Source organism: Sinocyclocheilus rhinocerous, unplaced genomic scaffold, assembly GCF_001515625.1.
Source record: "Sinocyclocheilus rhinocerous isolate Xijiao unplaced genomic scaffold, SAMN03320098_v1.1 scaffold611, whole genome shotgun sequence".
Classification (NCBI taxonomy): domain Eukaryota; kingdom Metazoa; phylum Chordata; class Actinopteri; order Cypriniformes; family Cyprinidae; genus Sinocyclocheilus; species Sinocyclocheilus rhinocerous.
The window spans coordinates 682,471-706,205 of record NW_015623515.1 but is presented as its reverse complement, the minus strand read 5'-3'; the positions used below and the strand labels follow the sequence as shown (position 1 = coordinate 706,205).

The following is a 23,735-nucleotide window of genomic DNA, read 5'->3' as shown; positions in this document are numbered from 1 at the left end:
AACCACTGATGGCAGATGGACTATTCTGACGATGTCTTTCATACTTTTCTGGACCTTGACAGTGTAATTTACTTGGCAGTCAATGGGACAGTCACAAGACTCCCAGTTTTCATCCAAAATATCTTAAATTGTGTTCCGAAGGCGAAGAAAGCTTTTACGGGTTTGGAACGACATGGGGGTAAAGTGATTAATGACAAAATTTTCATTTTGGAGTATCCCTTTTAAGAAAAGTTTAGACACAATAAATGGAGCAACATTTTTCATCGAGCAAACAGCTTGCAGCGCTAATTTCTTCCCGACATCCATTTTCAAATAAACAACTCCTGTTTCACGTGTTGTTTCGCGTCATTCCCGTTCCAATTCTCGCGTGTGTTTTCGTGACAAAACGTGGTTTGTAGAGTCGTTAGGTGACAGAGTTGTTGTCAGCTTTTGTAGTGTGTAACCCCCGGTTGCGGATCATTTACATAGAGTCACGTAGTGTGAACACCACAACGACTTAAAGACAGACAATCAAGTCATGTAGTCTGAATAGCACAGCGATCTGCCAACGTTTAAAGTCGTGTAGTGTGAACTTAGCCTTACGCTCATCAAGGCTGCAGTTATTTTTATTAAAAGTGCATTAAGAACAGTAATAATGTGAAATATTACAATTTAAAATAAATGTTTGCTATTTTTATACATTTAAAAATGCAATTTATTTCTGTGATGGCAAACCTGAATTTTCTGCAGCTATTACCATTATAATATGCGGATTTTGTGCTTCTTATTATTATCAGTGTTGAAAAAGTAAAAAAAAAAAAAAGGTTTATTCAACAGTTGTTTTAAAATTGTGATAATATTTCACAATATTACTGTTTTATTTAATTATCTACTGTTTTTATGTTATTACTGTATTTTCGATCTCATTTGTGAGCATCAGACAAACTGACCAACACTTTCATAAAAACCTCTCATAAATGTTGTATGCACCTGGCAAACTCAACTATTTGTATTACAGTCTAATCTAGTCCACCTCAATTAAATGTAAACAGGTATGCACTGCTGTGCTACTACAGGTATTTTGAACAATGCAACTTGAAATTTACCGTAAAATTTTAAATAAATAAAACGTAGTCTTACATTAAAATAAAAATGTTACATTTAAATTAAAAATAACATAAGAAATAAAAATTAACAATGTGCTACAACAGGTATACTATGCACTGCTGTGCTCTTAAAGAGTATTTTACTTTCATTTATTGAAATGAAAGCATTGCAATAGGCTGGACTATTGCAATGCTCTCTTGGCAGGTCTTCCAGAGTCGCTTTGGATAAAAGCGTCTGCTAAATGACTAAATGTAAATGTAAATTTATTCCATGGTCTCTGTTGGAATTCTTGATTCAGATTAAAACCGTTAATGCACAGGTAGTTCCAAGTCAGTTTAATCACCGTTCTATATTAATGCGCCGCTGCTTTAATTGACACACACACGCACACATCAGGCCAACATAAACTTGTTGTCAATGCTGTCCCGCGACTTTTATTAATAAAACCGCTTAGATACTGGATCACTGCATTATATTCCTCAGCAATGAGGAGGTCAAATCTCTGTTTAAGTAACTAAACTCACAGCTTCATTGTTTGTAGAGAGAGACGCACATATGCAGGTAATTCACACACACAACTGTCGTCTTTCTCTCTCTCGAACAAACGATCCATAATTAATTCAAATAAATGTCATAATTCTGTAATTCTATAATTCCGTAACTGACGAAAATAACCGCAATTTTTACCCATTCGGTCAAATATTGCGCTGCAAAAGCAATACTAGTTTTAAGTTAAAACTAGTATTGCTCTTAGTATTGCTCAACACTAGTAACTGACGAAAATAACCGTAATTTTTACCTATTTGGTCAAATATTGCGCTGCAAAGAGCAATACTAGTTTTAACTTGTCTATAACTTGGCAAAAGCTTTAAGTTGTCAATACTGGCAAATGACCATGGAAATATATATATATATATATATTCCAAAAGACTGCCCCATTTCAATGTTTCTAGTCTAGAAATGTTTGTGAAGTGATTTGGATCCTGGATTATAGTATTGTTTTACATATTTTATAATTATTTATATTCTATGTTTAATACATGTGAACAACAGTCTATTCTGTCTGTCTGCTGTGTTTGAACTGGAAAGAATGCAGAATGGGAAGCAATACTTACTGAACTGGAAAATGCTAGGGCTCCGACACCTCGCTCAAATGTGCCGAGGCCAATCTGTTGCAGTGTCACTAGCGTTTTGGAGTCCCAGATGTGCACAAAGGGCTGAAGAGGCTGACAAAGACGCATGCACACACAGAAAGCACACAAAGTTTATCTGTTTGTTTTATTCAAAATTTTAGGTTAATGTTTTTAGGATTGTATAACAGACTTCTACACCTTTTTTCTAATTTTTCACAATTATAATCATTTTGCCTTCACTGCTTAATTTACATTTATGCATTTATCATTAATGCATACATTATCCAAAGCATCTTACAAAAAAAGGAACAAGTGCAATTCATCAACTGAAAATGGCCCTGGTCATTAGCAAATAATTTTTTTTTAAGTAAAAATATTACGATTGCATATGAGGTCATAAAATCAACATGATAAATAATAGATAAATAAATTACGGAATTAGTAAAATGCTGTATAAAATAGTTTTTATATGGCACATAGCACGTCACACCACAATTCTGACTTCCCAAAAGTATTCAATGTCAAATAACATACTAATTATTTGCCCTGTAAAACTGAAAATACATGATAGCATCACATCTTGGTAATCAGTAAAATGTGATTTATTCATATGTAAATCTCACCTTGCCATCTTTGTCTACTCCCGCTGTCTGTCCGGATGCTACACGCACCTTGTCTGGGTGGATGGCAAGACTACATGCCAACAAGTAAAAGAAAAAGTAAGAACATTATAATCAGAAAAAAAAATTAGGTGCACATCTAAATAACACTTCAAACTCACCATCTGACGCAGTCTGTGTGTTTCTGGTAATGTCTTTGTGTTTGGTTGCTGATATGATACAGAACCACCACACATGCAATAAAATAAACTGCTTCTCCAGACGGCAACAGGTAAAGGTTTGCTCGACAGTCCCGTCCCCGGTAACCATAGCTGAAAATAAAAAGGTCAAGGAACATTTGCTAATATGTATACATTATATAAAGGAAATCTAATTCACTGTGTTTAGCAACGTGATGTAATATAAGCTTTTAAGAAAAAGATGATTGATGCGGTTTCCAAAATAACAGAGAGAACAGGTTTTGTTCCAGACTTTGCTTTTTTGGGTATACACCCAAAAATTATGAAATTGAGAAAGCATAAGGTCTATGCATTGGAAGAATATCTGCCGTCTTTCAATAAGTCAATAGTTAGGGGAACTATCTGCACATTTATCAGCTTCAAACTGTAGGTGACTAAGCATGAAACAGACGTATTTAAAAAATATAGCGTTTATTTTTGGAATTTTTAAAAAGATTTAAACATGAATATAATTTAAATACACAGCATTTTTTTCCCCTCTTTTATTAGAATCAGATTTTTTTTATCTCTCTCTCTATATAGATGATAGACAGATCCGTAGTAAAATAATGAATTACATATATACAAAATATAATCAGTTTTATAATAAAACTGCATGTATTTTACAATTATTATATAATATATTAAATGTAAAAATTTTATATAATTTATTCTATAATTACTTACAATTAATTTATATGAAAGTAAATTCATTTAAAATCTAATTTATTTCAATTAATTAAAATGTAATTAATTACTTAAAAAATATAAAAGTAGCTTTAAAAAAATTCTAAAATTGCTTTAGGATACACCCAATCCAGATCCAGTTTCTGTGAAGGGAGATCCATTCTCAGCTCCTCGTAGTTTAGAATGTTTGAAGGAATGTACATGGTGATTGGTCGTCCACGGATGAACATCTTGATTGACTGACCTGTGAGCAAAATAAATGGGAGAATGCACAACATGAAAATTTAAATGACTCTGAGTGGCAATGAGTACTATAATTCGGATTTGTTAACTTTAAGAATACAATTTATATAAATTAAAACATTCTAAATGAATATTTTATACAAAATTATTTTTAGGCACCAATTACTTAGAACCAAAACCATGATTGAAACCTACTCTGAGTTCCTCTCCTGGACCCCTGAGATCCTGTTAAAAGAGAAAATGCAAACAAACATTATCTCTGCAGCTGCAAAACCCATCAGGAATTCCTGCAGCCCAATTGCGCTTCAACTGACTCTACAGAGAGCTCCACTGAGAACACCTCTCTGACTCATCGGTTTCATTGTCTGGACCTGGTTCTGGTCTGCACTGAGGGGGAAAACTCTGTTTTTAACAGGGCTTTTTAAAAGCAATGAGGCAAGCAAGTCAATCTGTGTGTCTACTGCAATGGAATGACAATAAAAGCAACAGCCAGAAACTAATAATCAAAGTCTGCGTCACAACATCACTGACTTTCAAAGATCTTCATGTGATTGGCTGATTAGCAATTTGTGTTACCAAGCAATTGAACAGGTGTACCTAATAAAGTGGCCGGTGAGTATATATATATATATATATATATAATATGGGTTGTTTTGATACAAGAGAAAGTGGTAATATCTCATATTCCTCAGAAGCATCATATGGTTTTGAGTTGAAACCATATACGTCTCCAGAAGGACCCTTATATGCTAGTGTTATCAGATGGACGTCGCCCAGGTGACGCCGAAACAACATTCCATAAATGTGTCAGTTTCATCACCGAAGGAAAAACAACTTATGTTTGATGATGAGCGCAGTCATGATATTTCAAATAAAACCCCTCATTTATTTTTCCCAGCCATTAAATGCAGGTGAATAAATTATTAAAACGCCACACGCATACAAATTAAACGGTCAGGGCAGTGCTGTGTAAAGGTGGTGTGAATATCTGGCACGCAGGGAAAGTGAAACACACATCCATCATCCTGGACAGAAAACTAGAGTAGTGCGGTTGCATAACCAGCGAGAGTAAATTTCCAGCGTGAGCACAAGCTCTCCTGTGTGTCTCACTGCTGAAGGAAACCTGCACCTGTTCACGCATAATGAATAAACAAACAAATATATAAAGATTAGACACGAGGCCACTAATGGCTTGTTACAGTAATTATAAGTCGGCTGTGCTGAGTAATGCATGCTCATAAATGTTTATATGCACAGTGACCTCCCTGAACCTCAATGCATTTAGACAGAATCGGCTCTCTAAGCTATTTCTATTCTGCTATGAATCGGGTTTTCAATCTGCGGTCCATGAAGCTACTGAAAGGGGTCTGTGGATAGATACACTACCTTTTAAAAGTTAGGGGTCAGTAAGATTTATTTATTTAAGGAATTAATACTTTTATTGAGCAAAGATGCATTAAATTGGTCAAAAGTGACTGTAAAGACATTTATAATGTTACAGAAGATTTCCACTTCAAATAAACGCTGTTCTTTTCTGCTATAATCAAAGAATCCTGAAAAAAAGTGTCACTGTTTTCCGTAAAAATATTCAACAGCACAACTGTTTACAACATTGATAATAAGAATAAATGTTTCATGAGCAGAAAATCAGCATATTAGAATGATTTCTGAAGGATCATGTGACACTAAAGATAGGAGTAATGAAGCTGAAAATTGAGCTTTGCCCTCACAGATTACATTTTAAAATATATTAAAATAGAAAATAGTTATTTTAAATTGTAATAATATTACAAAATGTTACCGTTTTTACTGCATTTTGATCAAATAAATGCAACCTTGGTGAGTGTAAGAGTCTTCTTTTAAAAACTTTTTAAAAAATCTTTTGAATAGTAGTGTATATAAACACAAACTAATTAAAATAATATTGGATGGGCTGGGATTAGTAAGGTTGACTAGTTATTTCAATCATTTCTGGTTTAACTGTGAAAAAAAAGAGATTCAAATAATTTATAAGATGCAATTTTTCAGAGAGTGTTTGGCTTGCTTATAGTGCGTTGCTTTAGACAGCCCTGAATGTCAGCGGAGACCATGAAAACTAGATGAGCCTCAGAGACAGATCCCCAGCGAAGACCTCGTCACCTAGACGGCCATCGACACAAGACCACGGGCACCAGATGAGTCCTCTGCACAATCTGACTTTGCTGCAGCATGGAATTAAACTGCTGGTTTCGTCTGGCCAGAGGAGAACGATGAAGTTTTGGTTCCTTCGACACACTATTTTCCTGTTTAATACTGTAAAGCTGCTTTGACACAACCTGTATTGTAAAAAGCACTATATAAATAACGGTGACTTGACTTGACTAGTGTGCCAACAGTCAGCTTAGAAAAACTGACGGTTTGCCTCCTAATCGATTTCATTTAAAAGTACCACTGCTGCAGCAATCAAAGCAGCACTCGTGCATAAATTCACCACCTTCATCAATAAATATCAAGACAATTACTGTCTGCTATGAGCAATGGTCCCATTATTCTGAATCCATAGGTTTATGTGTGAGGTGAGAGATTAAAACAACAACAACAATGTTTATTTATAGAGCACATTTAAACACAACCGAGGTTGACCAAAGTGCTTTACAAAGAATAAAACACAAATAAAATAAAAGAGTAACAAGGAAATCAACAAACAAATAAGATCAGCAGAGTACAGTAAAATACCCAGGAAACATACTAAGGAGTGTTATAAGCCAGGGTGAAAAAATATGTCTTTAGATAAGATTTAAAAATACTAATAAGACGGGGCACGTCTGATAAAGGGAGGAAGGCTATTCCAAAGCTTCGGTCCCGCAGTAGCGAAGGCGCGATCACCACAATTTTTAAGTTTAACTCTAGGGACAATGAATAGGCCAAGGTCACAAGATCTCAAGGTTCTAGACGGGGTATATGGAAGCAACAAATCAGTTAAGTATTGAGGAGCCAGGTTATTGAGGGCTTTGTAAACAAATAATAAGATTTTAAAATCAATCCTATACTTGACAGGGAGCCAGTGTAGGGACATTAAAATAGGAGTAATATGGTCATATTTTTGCTTCCCTTCAAGCAGTCTAGCGGCTGCATTCTGAACTAACTGAAGACGAGAAATTGAAGACTGAGAAATACCAAAATACAAAGAGTTACAATAATCAAGCCGAGATGATAAAAAGGCATAGATAGCTGTTTCAAGATTTATTTTTAGATAGGAAGGGCTTAACTTTACTGAGAAATAAAGTTGGTAAAAACATGACTTAAATACAGCTGAAATCTGTTTATCTAACTTTAAACTGGAGTCAAATAAAATGCCTAAGTTCCTGGCACACTGTGTATTATATGGAGTGAGGAAGCCAAGATCAACATTAAAAGCAACATTTACCCTAGGACCAAACAAAATAATTTCTGATTTGTTTTCGTTCAGGCGTAAGAAATTGCTTGAAAGCCATAGCTTCAGTTTGTTTAGGCAGACAAACGTTCGTTTGTTGTTTTCCTTCTTTGGCTGAGGAAAAAAAAAAATATTCAAGAAAATGAAACCAGACAATCCTGATTTTAAGAAACTGAGCAGAAACTGACCACATGATGAGTGAAAGGTTAAAAGTCCTACATTTGTAACACATAACAGCTTTTCAGTTAATCAAGCAGACCACAAGACATGAGAATAGAAAGGAGCATTGTAAATGGCATGAGTAACTGACTATCTCTATACAAATGGCAGAGGTGCCTTGAAACTGAAGTTAAAAAATGATGAAACACTGGCCTAATGCAAGCCTGAATTAGGACAAAGCTAGGCTGCTACGATCAATGCTGCTTAGAAATGCTTAAAAAAGAATAATGAAGAAAACGGAGAGATGAGAGATGCCTTATTACCTGTACTGGAGATGAGGTCTTTTGCCCGGCTATGGAGACAAACACATCAATTAATTAGTGAATGGCAGAAAACATACATACATACATGCATACATACACATATATATATATATATATATATATATATATATATATATAAAAACATACGGTTTACACTGATGCTTTCACAAAAATATAATTTGAAGCCCCTTATACAATTGCCCCATAATCATCCATTGTACATGCATGTTGTTTCTAAACTGAGGGATGAGCAGATTTTCTGCGGAAACCGACAGCATCTCATAGATTGTGCTGATAGAGCTTAAATTATTTATTTACTCTGAAACATTCTGTTATGTGAACGCGCATGCGTGAACAGAAAAGAAGTGTCTCTCACCTCTCCAGACTTGGAGATCGTGTGAGTAAGTTTGTAGAGGAGGCCGCTTTCTTAGAAAGCCGCTGTTTGGTCTTTTCTTGGGAGTCTCTGCTTTTCTCACTGTTCCTCCTCACCCTGATCTCAAGAAGAGACATTAGTCAGTCACTGCATGTGGCATTCAAATCAGAAGCACAGAGCTCATGCAAGCAAGCAGTCATCAATGCAGATATGAGCATGCTAACATGCAGTAACAGAACTGACAGAACTTGCTTAGCATGTTTCCATTTAAGTGTCCCATCAAGTTTGGACATGTGCAGCATGCAAATGCACCCACATTACCAAACCCACAACCCACAATCATGCAGACAAAACCATGCAAGTAAATCAGATATCAGTGAGTTAATGCAATTGTTTGAGATACAATGAATTTGAACTTATGTGTGTGGGAGTATGAGTCTGTGCTCACTGAGGGATTGTTTCCTTTAGCACACCCTATTTCCTGTTCTTCTGAATACCCCTAAGAGGCATCCAATAAAAGCAACATGAAACAGGAAATATCTGTGGTCATGTGATCAATGATGATACTTGTGGTGACAGACAGAGAAGTGAAACTCCGCTGATAAAGGGGGCTGTCCACTCTTAAATAAAGCTGAATCCTGCCACACTTTATATGGCACATATTACACAGCAGCCGAAATAAGTTTTACACCAATGCACTACACAGGCTGCTCGCACAATATTTGACTTAAATTAGACAATATTTGACGAAGTCTTGTAAATTGATAATGCACACATTTTGAATTAAATAATAGTTAATTTAATTATTTTTGTCTAATTGAATTTTAGTCTTATGTAGTTTACAGTACAAAAGTAAGATTTTTCATATTTTTGAAAGAGGTCTATAATGTTCACCAAGGCTGCATTTATTTGATCAAAAATACAGTAAAAACAGCGATATTATGAAACATTATTACAATTTAAAGCAATTGTTTTCTATTAGAAAATATTTTGAAAAGCAATTTATTTCTGTGAACGTATGTGCTGCTTAATATTTTTGTGGAAAAGATGAATAGAAAGTTCATAAGATATTTCATATAGGTGAAATAGAATCTTCTGTAACATTATAAATGTCTTTACTATCACTTTAGCTAAATAAAAGCTAAATTCTTGCTGACTGAATGCACATTTTAAAGAAATCATATTCACATATCACAGATATAATATCAAACAAAAATCTTTTATCAATATTGTTAAAACAAAGCCAAATTCAAGATTAATTTAGAGCACCTTACGGCAAAAAATGAATGCACATTTTAAAGAAATCATATTCACATATCACAGATATAATATCAAACAAAAATCTTTTATAAATATTGTTAAAACAAAGCCAAATTCAAGATTAATTTAGAGCACCTTACGGCAAAAAACAAGTCTGAACAAGGTAAACTATGTGTTTCCTAACTTTGTTTTGAATGTAACATATGGTCAATGTCCACTTAATCAGTGCATGGAACTTGTCATGCATTTAACATTCAAATTGTGCTAGCATGGTTCATGGTGACCTGTTAGTTTCAGAGTTTGTCTGCATGGAATGTTATTAAAACTGCACATTTTGTTTTCATTCAGTGCTAATCCAGCAGAAGAGTGACAAGTTACAGACCACCATCTGAAATAGTCTTGGACGTTAAGAAGCTTAGGGGCCACTATAGGTCATTTTTAACTCTCTGTCAACATAATCTTGCATTATCTTATTCAGTGCCTCACACTGTTCATACTTTATCATAAATTAGTAATTAATTATGAGTAGGGATTTCACACTGTACATCTTAATTGCATATTTCCATTCATTGGTCAATGCTTCCCTCATACGATGAAACTAAACAAGGCATGATTGTTTAACGATGCAAGCATTGTTTAGTTTTGCCTGGTGCTCTGTTGCAAAACAATCTGCCGTAGCATTCTAGCACCACATAACTTTGTAAACCTGATAACCCTTTTGCTTGACGTGCATGCAAGGATACCAGGAAGGGATGAGGCAGAATTATCTGTAAAGCACTGTTTACATGGAACAAGACTTAACATTACATTTGTGGGAACCAAGAAGACATTTATACGAAAGACCACCCAAAGCATGCATGCAGATAAATCAGTCAATGAATCAAGAGATTTCCTTTGTTTAGGAGATTAAGTGAGATTATATGATGGGTTAGTATGATTTTAATGCCTCAATCATGAGCTTTTGTGTTTCTGCAAAACCATGTTACAGACAAGATTCCCAGGAGCTGTTTTGACATATGTACTTAGGCATTTCGACATTCCTGTCACAATGACAGCTTTTCGGCTTTAGCAGTGATCTCATATGTTCCGTATTCACCTGAAGGAGAGTGAACGGGTCTTGATGACAATATTATTGCTACATTCACTGCGGAATGCTGTACTATTCTTGCAACTGTGGTAACGGACATGCATACCTATCTAAATCAACACTGCAACTGAACAAACACTTGGTGTCAGCTGTCTTCCCTTTTTCCTACTAAAAACTCAAAGCTACAATCTCCAAAACTCTGACATCTGCCCCAATAAATCACACAACGTTTCCAAACAAGTCAAAGCATTAACTAGATCCAAAAACAAATGTAAAACTCTGTTGGTACAGAGCTCTAAAAGAGCTGAATGAATGCCAGAAGCACATCGATTCAGTCATAGTGCCCTTAGGGATACAAATGTCTGTCTCTGGTATTACTTAAGGACCGATACATTGCTGTAGCTCAAACAGTAGATCATGCCGCTAGAAACGCAAAGGTCATGGGATTGATTCCTAGGAAATGCATGAACTGATCAAATGTATAACTTATGCTTTTTAGAAAATATTTTTAAAATGTTACTAAAGTTTAAATAAACAAGAATTCTCATAACATGAATCTGTGATTCTACTTTAATGTGTTTATCCACTGGCAATGTGTCCCAAGTCAAACAAGTAACGAGTTTCATACTAAAACTGATGCTACAACCTCAAGTAAAATCAGGGCTGACCGAAATGACATACTCCCACTGATTCCTTGACTATCCACTCATGCTTCTGTGTGAATATAGCTCAATCTGGGAGCCAAAACTGGCTCAACAAGCTGTAACTTTGGTTTGTGCAGCAACATAAGCATTAATGTTAGGATTAACACCAAAACCAGAAGCAGTGAACTCAAGCGGCCAGCCAATGCTTGACTCCACTTTTAGGGGTCAACGCACAGCATTTTCTCTCCCTCCCGAATGGGGGAGAGTGGGCCTCCGTGTGGGCTGGATGTCGGCTCTTTTGGGGGTGCGGGCGAGGAGGATGTTGGGGTTTGAGGGCATGAGCCCTGGCTGTTCTCGCTGCCTTTGCTCTGTTGTTTCTGAAGGGTTCTGATTGTGGTGGGCTGGATGGTGTCTTCTACTATGGAGCTCCAGGTTTGGTCCTTCCCCCTCTCGACTTCATCGGCATCTTCCTCCTCTCTGCAGAGCTTGATCGGGGTTTCATCAGCGAATGGGATGCTTTCTGGTAATGCATCCTCCAGGGAGAGACTCTGGACGGCCCGTGTCAGACCCAGCGGGACAGTCTCGTGATTTGGGATCCACGGTTCGGTCTGAGTGCACCTGTCGCAAGTGCTCGGTTTGTGGCTGGAAATGGTTTTAGCCCCGCCCTCCCCATTTTCAGCTGTGTTTGAGATATGGCTATAGATACACAAATAAAACACAATGTTTGAGATGAAGGATGTCTCAAAATGCTACTTGTCGGTTAAAGTGAATGAACAACCCAAAAATCATTTACTTATTCCAAACATCTATGACTTTCTTTCCATGGAACACAAACACAGATATTGCATAATATCCAAAATGCTGTTTTGAGGCTATAAAATGTATGAAACAAAAAAAGCATCAGGAAAGTTGTCCATGAAACTTGCATGTCAAGTTTTTTGAAGCCATATGATAGCATTGTATGAGAAATAGAAGAAAAAAATGTACCAATCAGAGAGAAATGTAGAAACCAAAGACATTTAAAGCACTATTTCTGAATTCAATGCAAGCATTTTAGTCTGTTTTTCACATATAGCTATCATATGATTTCAAAAGATCTCTAAAAATTAAAATGGACTACTTTAATGATATGTTTACAGCAGTGGTTTTTAAACTTTTTGTCTTGTTGACCCAGTTGTCCGATACAATATTCGAAGACCTGCCCATACACTGCATTCTAAAAAGATATTTTCAGCATTTCTGCTGTAATTATGACAAAGCTGCTTGGTTTCAAACTTTACTAATAGAAACTTGGAATATTGATGTATTAAATTAGTCATGATTCATTTTATGATTCTAGAAGTTTCATGAACTGTGTGTACTTCAATAAAAACAACAGTCAAATCTATGGCCCCTCTTGGCCTCGGCCCCTGGCTAAGAACCACTGGTTTAGAGTGTTATTTGTTTTTGTTGTTTTGAGCTCTTCTTGATGTTCTGGCACTTCTAGATGTTCTTTTGAATATATTTATTTGTGTTCAGCAGAAGAGTCATGTGGTTTGGAATGACATGAGGATGAGTAAATGAGGACAGAACTATTCCTTTCATTACTTTTAGTCACTTGCCAGTGCTACTGGAACCTGGAGTGCCTTGCTCAATGGCACAGTGGTGATAGTTCAAGGTTCAGTCATTGCAGGGTTTAAACCTTCAACCTTTCAGTTACCAGCCCAACTCTTTAAACCAGAATACTACAGTAACGCAGACCTGCAGTAAACCTAAAAGAAGAACTGTAATTTACATTTTCCAACATACGAATTAGAAAATCCTCATTAAAGTAATATTAAAATGATAACAAACACAAGTAACACAGTTTTCTCCTTTTCCCTGGAAGCTGTTCAGAATGTCCCAAACATGCTCTGCTTCTTTGTATTAAACGTGTGGGCGGCCAGACTGATTTTCACAGAGCTTTTCTTCTCAGAATCAAGTATATCATCAAAATGTAACTGAATTTCATTGGTGGATGACAGATATTTTGATAAACAACTGTGACTGTGAGCTGAATTTGTGTTTTCTGTTAACCAGCCTCGCACTATAACTCCACACATAATGTACTGAGACAGGAAATTGCTGTGTTGTCTTTTAAAATAATTATTAAAGCAAATAACACTTTCCAGAATCCTCTGTATACCTGTTGGATGTGTGGTGCAACCCATCAAGAGAGCTTGAAGACAGTCTGCAAGGTTTAGAGAATCCATCCACATAACAGGACTGATTTAACACTCGGGCTGCAGCAGGGTTCACTGTACACACAAGACATTCACATACATTCAGATAACTTTAATTCAGGAAAAACGACGCAATAAAATCTGTTGCAATACATTTAAAATACCAATAAACCTGTGGAAATATCTTTATATTAGCACACTGAAATAAACTATTTCTTTTACCAGCAATCAGCTGCTGTTTAAGCAGGGGTATCTGTTGGTCATGGAGGCGGAGTTTACGCAGGGCATCGGCCAATGAGGACTTCAGTAGCGTTATTTCATCTTCCTGTGCATGGAGGCGCACCTCCATTAAAGATAGCCTGTCAGGAAACTCTGTGCTGCTTTCTGCAGACACATCATCTAGAAAACAACAATGTAAATATAAAGATCACACAAAAAGACATGTCTTGGACAAATTCTGCACCAACATAAAAAGAAGATGCACTTTTTAATATTAAAACCAAGGCAGAACAACATATAATACTATTTCATATAACTTAAATATTTTGCAGTTTAAATAATATATCATTATCTATTTGCATTACAGCAATGAGACACAGAAAATGTTAACGGTCCTAAAAGAAGGATTAGTTTTCTCTATGCAGAATGTTATGTTGATAAGTGTATACGTTTTGGGGTGAATATTAACTCTTTATAACCTAAAAAGCTTCACTTAAAAAAAACAGAATACAGCTTAAATCTTGGAATGTAATAGAATCTACATGAATGAATGTCATTAAGAGTCTTAAGTGCAACTGTTACAGACTGAATGTTCTGCCCTCTAGGCTTCAACGAATTCTAGGCATCTATTGAATACATGGCATGTGTTTGTTGTATTTACAAAGGGATAAATGTCTATTCTCTTAGTTACAATAGGCCACACAAAAACAAACACACATGGGCACATCTACATGCAACATTAAAGGTTTCTCAACTAACTACACATCACTCATCATAAAAAGCAGTAATGTTAAAAACTCAAATAAAATGTTTAACCAATGGTTTTAGTTTTGAGTCCACTTGTAACAGCTGTGAGGGCTGACAAAATGATTTTTTAGCATATATATCTGTCAGGCTGATCAGTAGGTTATTTCAACCTAGTTTCCAAATCCAAAGTTTTCCTCATTAATTCCTTATTAATGAACAGTGTCTGCTTTCAAATAATAAACATTGTGTAAAAAAAAAAATTTTTTTTTGTAATTTTTATATATACAATATATCAGCATTAGCCAATAAAAAACACATTGGGGACCACTATCTAAATGCATGTCAGAAAATCCGCCAATGAGATAAAATAGCAATAAAATAAGCTTTATTATAATATGAATCTGTGAAACATAAATAAATGGCAGACTTTTCAATCACACACTGGCCTCACCCCAACACACCCATTTCATTTTGCTTTGATCACCTGGAATTATTGACTAATCTATTTCTGCCGCAAGATTTTTTTCAAGCCTGAAGCGTTTCCTCTTCAAATGATAACCCTTTACTACCCAAATTACACAGAACTGAGCTACAGTAGGAACAACAATTGGCCTTGGACTATTGTCTAGAAAACGCTTTATTTTTAGACATGCATTATTCAAAGGTGTCATGATGTGCCTTATTGCCGGTTCAATGCGGTTTAAACCCCATTGACAGCATCAACGGCATTTTGTTGATTACCACAGAAAATAATTTTAGGTTTCCTCTCAGTCTGTATTTAAACAAGCAAAAATTGCAATTACAGTAATGCACTTGCAGGAGGTTTAAAGGTAGAAATGAAAAGCTTATACATTATTAATCTGCATAAAAAGACACTTATTTGAGCAAATTTTTTTAAATTTGTCTAAATAACTGAGAAATTCAATCACAGGAATTTATAATGCAATTTATAATTATCAAATCCTGTGATTGAATTTCTCAGTATTTTTATGGATATTCTGTTATATGCGCTGTGCAATAGTAACTAGTAATTACATTTTATCACACTAGTCTTATATGAACATAAAACTTTTGTATGTTATTTTAAAGTTTATTCTGGCGCAATGCCTTTCGTCATAGGTGCACTGTACTGTTATTATGACTTTTAACATAAAAATGTAACATTTACATTTTGCAAACAAGGACAAATGCAAAGGATTTTCTGTGAGGTTCCTAATCAATGACATTCCTTTGATCATTAAACAAAATTACAGTCTGACATGATAACTAAATTTCAGTCAGATATTAATTTAGCTCTTACAAAACAAGGTGAGGCATGACCCATTTTATTTAGGCAAGCTGTTGCAAATGTTTGCCTCAAGTTCTTTGAAATACAACAGGAAGTGCGCATAACCAAAGGTCCAGACTTCCTGAACCACAACTTGAGGTATTTTGTGCGCTTTCAGAGAGGGACAAAAACGAAGCCTAAACCTCAGCTTTCTCTTTTTCTCATAAACAGGGCTATTCAACGCCTCTGGATGAGAACCGTGACTCCTGTTTTCTTCCCACAATGGGTTCATTGAAGATGTGGGACGCTCTCTTCCAGCTAACATGTTTTTCAGTTTCACAAGACCAACCAGAGGCCAAAAGCACAAATACTCCAAACAGATTTAAACAGGGCCAAAGTGCTGCGAGTGCACAGTAGCCACAAACATGGACTAATAGTGAGTCTACTAAACGAGCCTAAGATTCATGATGAACTATGATACAAATCATTTAATAGCCCTGTTTTTATTAAATAACTTTCATTTCTGACTGCAGATGGCAACGAGTCACATCTGCGGACAAAAAAAAAAACATTATTACCTGAAAGGGCTGGTTCACCCCAAAATTACAATTTATTATTTACTCACTCTCACATGGTTTCAAACCTGTATAACTTTATTTTGGGTAGGACTAGTCCTTTAAATAGCACTTTTCTAGAAGATTTTACATTACAAAGGGATTAACAACTACAGGGCTGCCGCTGCAAAGACCATTTAGTCTGACATTTCAACAAATTTCACACAGATCAACACAGACAAATGAACTAGGATGTGGCAACAGATCTACTGTATATTTACATCCACATCAACCTCTGGCTGAACTCCACGTGGCCCAACAGTCTCTTAACAGATGGAAGACAGGCAGATACATGCACAAGAAAGAATTAAACGACTTTTAAGATCTTAAAGATATGAGCAAACCACGTTCACGTTAAAACAACAGGGATAATTGTAACGCAGATCTTTTTTTCAAAAACCACCAAGGATAAATAAACACAATAAAGCCAGAGGCTTAACTAGTACAAACTTGATCATAATGAAATGTATTTAGCATTCAAATTCTGTTGGTCAACATGCAGTGAAACGTTTTTACCACTCTCCATACATAGAATAAAATTAACCTAATTAGAAATGAATATGAATTAGAAATAAAACCTGCAAGTTTACATAAACCAGAAATAGAATTATAAAAATGTACAGAAAATATAACATGTATAATATTATAAATAGTGTTATATTGTAAATGTTAAATAGAAAATCTAACACAATGTACAAGATACAATAAAAAAGTACAGTACAATTATATATACAATTAATCAACACAAATTGCAACTGGTGAAACTGTCTAACTTCTGACAAATTTTAAATGCTACTTGTGCGCCTACTGCTGCGTGCAACTTACATCAAGCCTGAATGATGTATACTTTTTGTTTTCAAACAATGGGCAATTAGTTCACTACAGTATTTTGTTCCTTCAAAAAATAAAAAAGTAAAGAATGCGTTAACTGTGTTTTCTGCAACTTGCAGTTCTCGCTACTGTAATATGGGAACAGAAATAATTAGCGTCACTTACATGTGCGGTCTGGCCTAAAGATTCCAACATTAAGACCACCTATGTTCTCTCTGTTGTAGATTCAGTGCAGTCACCAAACAAAAGGTCTGAGTTGCCAAGTACTTTGTTTGTCATTACAGCGAATTGCAGTGTAACACAATATGGCCCGACTGGTTTGGACAGTAATCAAAAGAAAGGAACAAAGAAGTGCTCTATTTCTGCATGGTAAGTGCTTCAGTCTAGCTGTGTGTGGAAATTATACAGATCCAATTCAGATGCCCACCATTTACAGATCCAAAGTTATAACTCACCATATTCTATAAACACCTGTTTGAATGAGAATTACCAAATGGTTAATAATGAGAGACAGATGTCTCAAGAATCCAATCTTTCCACATTAACTTACTCCAGTCACCCCTTTAATCTGTGAAGTTCCCACACATTCGGATTGGTGTAAATCTTCATAACTACTTCCACACTCTTGAAAATAAAGGTTCTTTGTTGGCATCAAGGGTTCCTCTAAGAACCTTTAATCCATGGAACCTTTTCAATGCACACAATGTTCTTTGGATTATTAAAACTTTCTTCACACAAAGAAAAAAAATATTTTTAAGAACTGTTCACCGAATGGTTCTTTGGGGAATTCAAAAAGGTTCTTCTGTTGCATCACTCACTACAAACCCCCCTTTTTAGAACCTATTTTTTAGAGTGTAGATGAACAGTAAATGACAGAACAGAACGTGATGATAATGTGATGTTTCTAAAGTGGTGTTCAGAGCGGTTGTTAGATGTTAATGTGGTTGTTACAGTATTCTGGGTGGCCCAAGTCAGAAGAGCCCATGCCAAATGTCTATTGCTGAATTTATTTGATACTAATGGCTAAAATGGGTCAAAGCAGACAGAATTTAATCTGGCTTTTATGCGGCATTACATCTCCACACAGAATTTTGAGCAGCCTTAACTTAGATGTGAAAAGATGCCTATATGATATTCTGCTTCTAAGATATGGCTTTAGTCCCTCTTTCAATGTCAGTCTTTGGGATTTTTTATTTTTTATTTTCTATTTTTATCATACACCATGAGAAAAATCAAGTTTGAAAGCTCAGAAAAGTAATAGCTCACAACAAGCTGTCCAATTTGATGTTCCATATATCTCCATAGCATAAACGGTGCAAGTTCAGCCCAAGTTTAATACTTGGGGTTTGGTCAAATCACTAACTCTAAGTATGAGCAATAGTAATAGTCATGCGTGCCTTAGCATGCAACCCCAATCAATACAGTTTGCAAGCTCAGATGTGACATAAATGTCTGCATTTCAACAGCAAAAAAACAGTGTTTCAACTTGGTGGCGTTTATGTAAAATGCTGCACGATTATCCAACAGTAGTCCTCCCAGTACTAAATGCCTTGCTGCTATTATGGTCAAGAAGCACTCATAAAAGAAATGATAAGGGTTTGTTTTTTTGATTGCACCTATTAAAATCAAGCCAGAATGTACACAGAAATGCTGAAAAAAATGCCAGTGGGCTGGTAATACTGGCACTAACAAGGCCACGATTATGTGGCACGGTCTGTCTGCCATTTGAGAAAAGAGTGGGTGAGAACGGCAGAGATAGTAACAGACAGTAAACAAGACTTTAATTGGCCTCCATGAATTTGCAGTACTGTCGTTTTAGAAGCCAGAAGAATGAGGACAATGATTGTCCTCATGCTTCTGGCTTCTAAAACTGCAGCAGTCTAAAATTTAAAAGTGTCCAGCAGAGTCTTAACATGTCGGCCAAAAGATCGGTCAGTTTCATTAGTACCAAGCCAGTTTCTTTTTAAGAGTTTCATAAAGGTCTGTCAGTTGTGCTCTGAGCCACATCTATCAGGCAGCGATTTGAGCTGGCCAAACTGCACTCATGTGCACATGAGGAATCAATTAGTGGTTTGTGTTCATCTGGGTTTTTTTCTTCCCAAGGTTTTTTTTTCATTTGGTAGTTTTCGCTTTCTCTCTGCATACGAAAGATTGCAAATGAGTCTTAGGTGAGGAAGAATGTTTGAGAGATCTCTCACTCACATTTGCCAGTTTATCTAAACTAAAATGATTAAAATAAAACTATTGAAATAAAGCTGAAATGAAATCAAATTTAAATATTAGATGAAAAACTTCAAACGATTCATTAGAAAAATCTGAAATGTTGCTTTGGCAATTAACTAAAACAAATAAGTTAACAAAAGTAAACAAATAATAACCCTGTCACTTGCACAAGACAAACCCTAATATTTAATAAATGTGAGAGACATCAGTCTCTACATCCTGTATCTCAGCTGAAAATCTTCAGATAGGTGGAGCTTGAGACCAGTGAAATGAGTCCAGTGAGACTTGCAGGACCAGAGAAGCATACAGTCTGTAAAACTTTATAAACAAAGAGGACTTATTTTGCCGGAAACATTGGGAACATTGAGCACATTTAGAGTCACGTTGATATGAGAGAGAAAGTGACAGAGGAAAAGAACTGCAGAGATGCAGGCACAACATCAAATTTGTAAACTCAAAAAAAAAAAAAAAAAAGAGAAACCAATCTGGATTTGGCCTGCATGGTTTCTTTGAACGTCAGAGCCAACCCATGTCCCAAATTACATTCCCTTACTCCCCTTTCGTTTCCCTAAGTGTTCTGCTTTCACATTCTCGTTAATGCAACCCATATGCAAAAATGTGTTTATCAGCCATTCTAAACAACAAAAAAGTCTTGTTTGCACAAAAGAAACATCATATAAACATCTCATATCTTATTTCACAACCATTCAGTAAATGTAGACATTACAACGTGAATTTATGGTAATGCAAAAAATGTAAAATTCCAGAAATAAACTGCTTTAAGCCAGTGCATTTGCAACCTAATTAAAGATAATCTTACCTAATACCGTTGAACAGAGGGAACGTTCAGAATAGAGTACTATTCCATTGCTTACAGCATCACTTAAAGGTGCCATAGAATGCATTGATACAATATTTTAAATTGTTCTCTGATATCTATAGAAGGTATGTGGCTTAGGTAAGGGCAAAAAATCTCCAGAAATGGTTTTACATGTCCATTTACAACCCTAGGATTTGTCCCTAGAATGAAATGGTCTGTTTTTACCTTGTTTGGAAAGGGTCATGAATAATAATGTTGAGCTCTGCTCTGATTGGCTGTTTCACAGTGCGGCTCATTTCAGTAGCTCACACAGCAGGAAGGAAACACAGGGAAAATATATATTTCAATACTGTCTCTCGCAGTTATATCGTTGGGTAATTATACTGTATATAAAATGCGGGCATCAGGGAGCCGCTATTAATATGCGGGGCATTGAAACTGCTTTCGAATGCACGATCGCTTTTTACTTTCACTTTCGAGATTTGCGATCGCACATGCTCTGTGTAAACTACAGCGGCAGTACTTACCACACATTTTACAAGATCATTGTCAGTGGTGCTCAGGATCTGTAAATCATTCGCCATCATCTTCGGTCATCTCTCCTTACATTGTTTATGTGGTAAGTGAAATCGTATGTACTGTAATGTAACAGGTTGTTTCTTCACAATACCTGCAGAACTTCTGATGATTCGGCTGTGCAGGTTCGGCTGGTGGAACATGGGCGGGTAGAATGTAATGTAGAATGAACATGGGTGGGTATATGCAAATGTTTGGGGGCATAACTATTAGTGATCCCGACTGTAACGTCACAATCGGTGTTATGTTCTGATTCGCCTATTTTTCAGTGGTCTTTTGCATGCACGGGATTTACATAAGAAGAAGGAAACAATGGTGTTTGAGGCTCACGGTATGTCATTTCCATGTACAGAACTGTTATTATTCAACTATACCAAGGTAAATACAGTTTTCCATTCTATGGCACCTTTAAAATAGTATGAGAAACACTATGCATTATGCAATGCTACACATACTGTAACTTAATTTTGTTTGTCACATTGTCACATGACCTCATTGTGTAGATTTTTAATGTGCAATTAATGTGTAATTTTGCATATAGTTGGCAGTCATACCCAACAATAAGCCAAGAAAGATTCTGGTTTACTGTGGCACGAAGGCAGGCGAGTTCAAGTGCATTGCTTTGTGGGATACTGAACTCCTATCTTGTCAAAAAACATAAAAAACAAATAATTCACACTTTAAAAAACAATGCAGAACAAAGTCAAACAGCTTGGAGTAATTATGATCCCCAAGCAAAAGTGCATGCAGGATCTGCAAGCCCAAATAAAATAAAGATGTTCAAATAAATAAAACACTAAAAATAAACGAATCACCGATGAGCGACTGCATCTCAACCGTGGTTTACAAAACCATATGCTCCATGCAAAACAGTTAACTGAACCAAGTCTGTGAAGCATCTGGTATCCACTGCCAATCACTGATTATGCAAAACAGTTTCAACTAACCTTGGGATAAATCTGGCCTTGCACAAATTTTAATATTAATCAAAATCTAATATTAGAATGTTTGTTTTCACTTTGAGCCATGATATAATAAATGAAAGTATCATAAGCCCTGTGTGGTACTTCTCCACTTCTGTTCGCCCACCTCTCGCTGCTCTCTTTCCTGTCAGCGTTGCGTCGCACCGCTCATGGCTACGGCAGAACTTCCTGTACGGCACTGTCCGCCCCTGCATCTTCATTCTTACTCACAAACACAAATTCTCACCTCCCACAATGAGACAAACAGCAAGAGAAAACTTTATACAACCTCCTTCAAAGTTTATTTGTAGAAGAAAGAAATATTAACTAGCTGAGAGGCTTTCTTGTGTTTCTCCAAACAAATTCGTCAGTTATGTTTATCTGACTGATAAACAGAAACAAATTAGACAAGAGTCGATCCAAATTTTCCATAAGAAATTTTACGTCCAAACCGATTTTGATCTGTTACTGTTATGAAGTCACTATGAAAGAAACATTGTTATGCCTCTCAAAACATGGCAGAAACTTAAGCACTAAACATTCATAAAGACAAGAAAGAGTAGTGAGAAATTCATAGCGAGAAAGAATAACTCATGCGTTTGACATCTTCCAAACTTAAGTCAAACTCTGTACACAACCTACATTGTAAAAAAAATATTTTTCGAAATTTGAAATGAAACAAAAACTATTGGAGTGTGCATTACAAGAAAACACCATTACAGTTTTTCTACTTCAAAGTTTCAGCTTTAATTCAACGTGTTCCTTGCCATTTCTTTGTAAAATTTACTGCCAATTTCTGAGTGAAAACTGTTTCTACAGCATTTTTTTTAGTGTATGTAGGAGTTTCAAAATGCTATCAAGGTCAATGATATGTCATTTTGACAAGTCTCATGAATTAGAAACCTATGCAAAACTATTTACCTTTCAAAGTTTCAGGAAGCACAACAAAGTTATATTTAAAACTGATTTCTGTGTAAATCCAAGCTAATTCTTTAATAATCTGATTCAAAATCTATGCATTTACAAACCGCTTCCACAGTAACCCACTTTTAAAGCACATTTTTCGACATGAGGAAAACCAAACACTTTGACCATGTCAACTGGCCAATCATTGCACATCCAATTATCTGCTATCTCTGGCAATCATCTCTTCTGACATGATGCAGACTTTGAGGCACTTGAGACAGACAGAGAGCCCATCACAGAAAGTAGGCATCTGTGGTAAAAGCATGATGCCAAGAGGGCTTCCTGCATGACATTTACTGCTCTCCACTGGCCCGGCATGTTACCAAACAGTAAACAAAACAAAAGCACATGCGGTGTCACTGCTACAGAAACCCATTCAACACTGAAAACCTACACTCACAAACTACAACAATCCCATTATAACCAACAAAGCTGTCTAGACACCAGACACACTATGGCAAGCAGTATAAACATTTACTCATTAAAAAGTATCCATTTTTATGCAACTAATACACTCTAAAAAATGCTGGGTTGTTTCAACCCAACTTTGGGTCAAATATGGACTAACCCAACTTTTGGGTTAAAAATGTAATTTAAAAATGTTATTTGACCCAAAGTTGGGTTGAAACAACCCAGCATTTTTTAGAGTGTACTTATGCTTCAAATACTAGTAATCCAATGGTTACTTGTACTGTTTTCAACCTGACTAATAGTTATTTTAAAGCTGCAGTCCGTAAGTTTTGCCTCTTTGTCGCCATCTCTGTTTGAAGCCTGCAATTGCAGCTGTTTGTGGAATTATCTTCCGTGCGTGGGTTGTGAGTCGGCGCGGCTCCAGCGCGGATGAATCTAATGTTCTGAAGAGTATGTGTGGCAGTCAGTCACCGCACCGGTGTGGATATTTACTGTACTTCGCAATCACAGATTCTAGCATACGTCTTGGAATATATGACCCAAATAAGAATTTTCACCGTATATTGTCATCTGAACAAGTAAGTAACAAGTCTGCCACGTTTGTTCTGACCAACTGAGGAAAAAAGCATTACCATAAATCTCGCTACCAATGG

The 23,735-nt window shown here is 36.0% G+C and overlaps 1 protein-coding gene across 1 annotated transcript in view; it reads right to left on the bottom strand.

Moving 5' to 3' along the window:
* The window catches only part of LOC107709062 (echinoderm microtubule-associated protein-like 3), a 35,668-nt gene that overhangs the window by 9,413 nt on the left and 2,520 nt on the right, over window positions 1–23,735 (bottom strand). The window contains exons 2-11 of the mRNA XM_016513491.1: window positions 13,669–13,845; window positions 13,410–13,521; window positions 11,480–11,941; window positions 8,258–8,371; window positions 7,882–7,910; window positions 4,183–4,212; window positions 3,868–3,988; window positions 3,001–3,150; window positions 2,843–2,912; window positions 2,202–2,312 (exon numbers count right to left, since the gene is read on the bottom strand). Of these exons, the coding sequence (XP_016368977.1) occupies window positions 2,202–2,312; window positions 2,843–2,912; window positions 3,001–3,150; window positions 3,868–3,988; window positions 4,183–4,212; window positions 7,882–7,910; window positions 8,258–8,371; window positions 11,480–11,941; window positions 13,410–13,521; window positions 13,669–13,845 (1,376 nt within the window). The remainder of the gene's footprint in view (window positions 1–2,201; window positions 2,313–2,842; window positions 2,913–3,000; window positions 3,151–3,867; window positions 3,989–4,182; window positions 4,213–7,881; window positions 7,911–8,257; window positions 8,372–11,479; window positions 11,942–13,409; window positions 13,522–13,668; window positions 13,846–23,735) is intronic.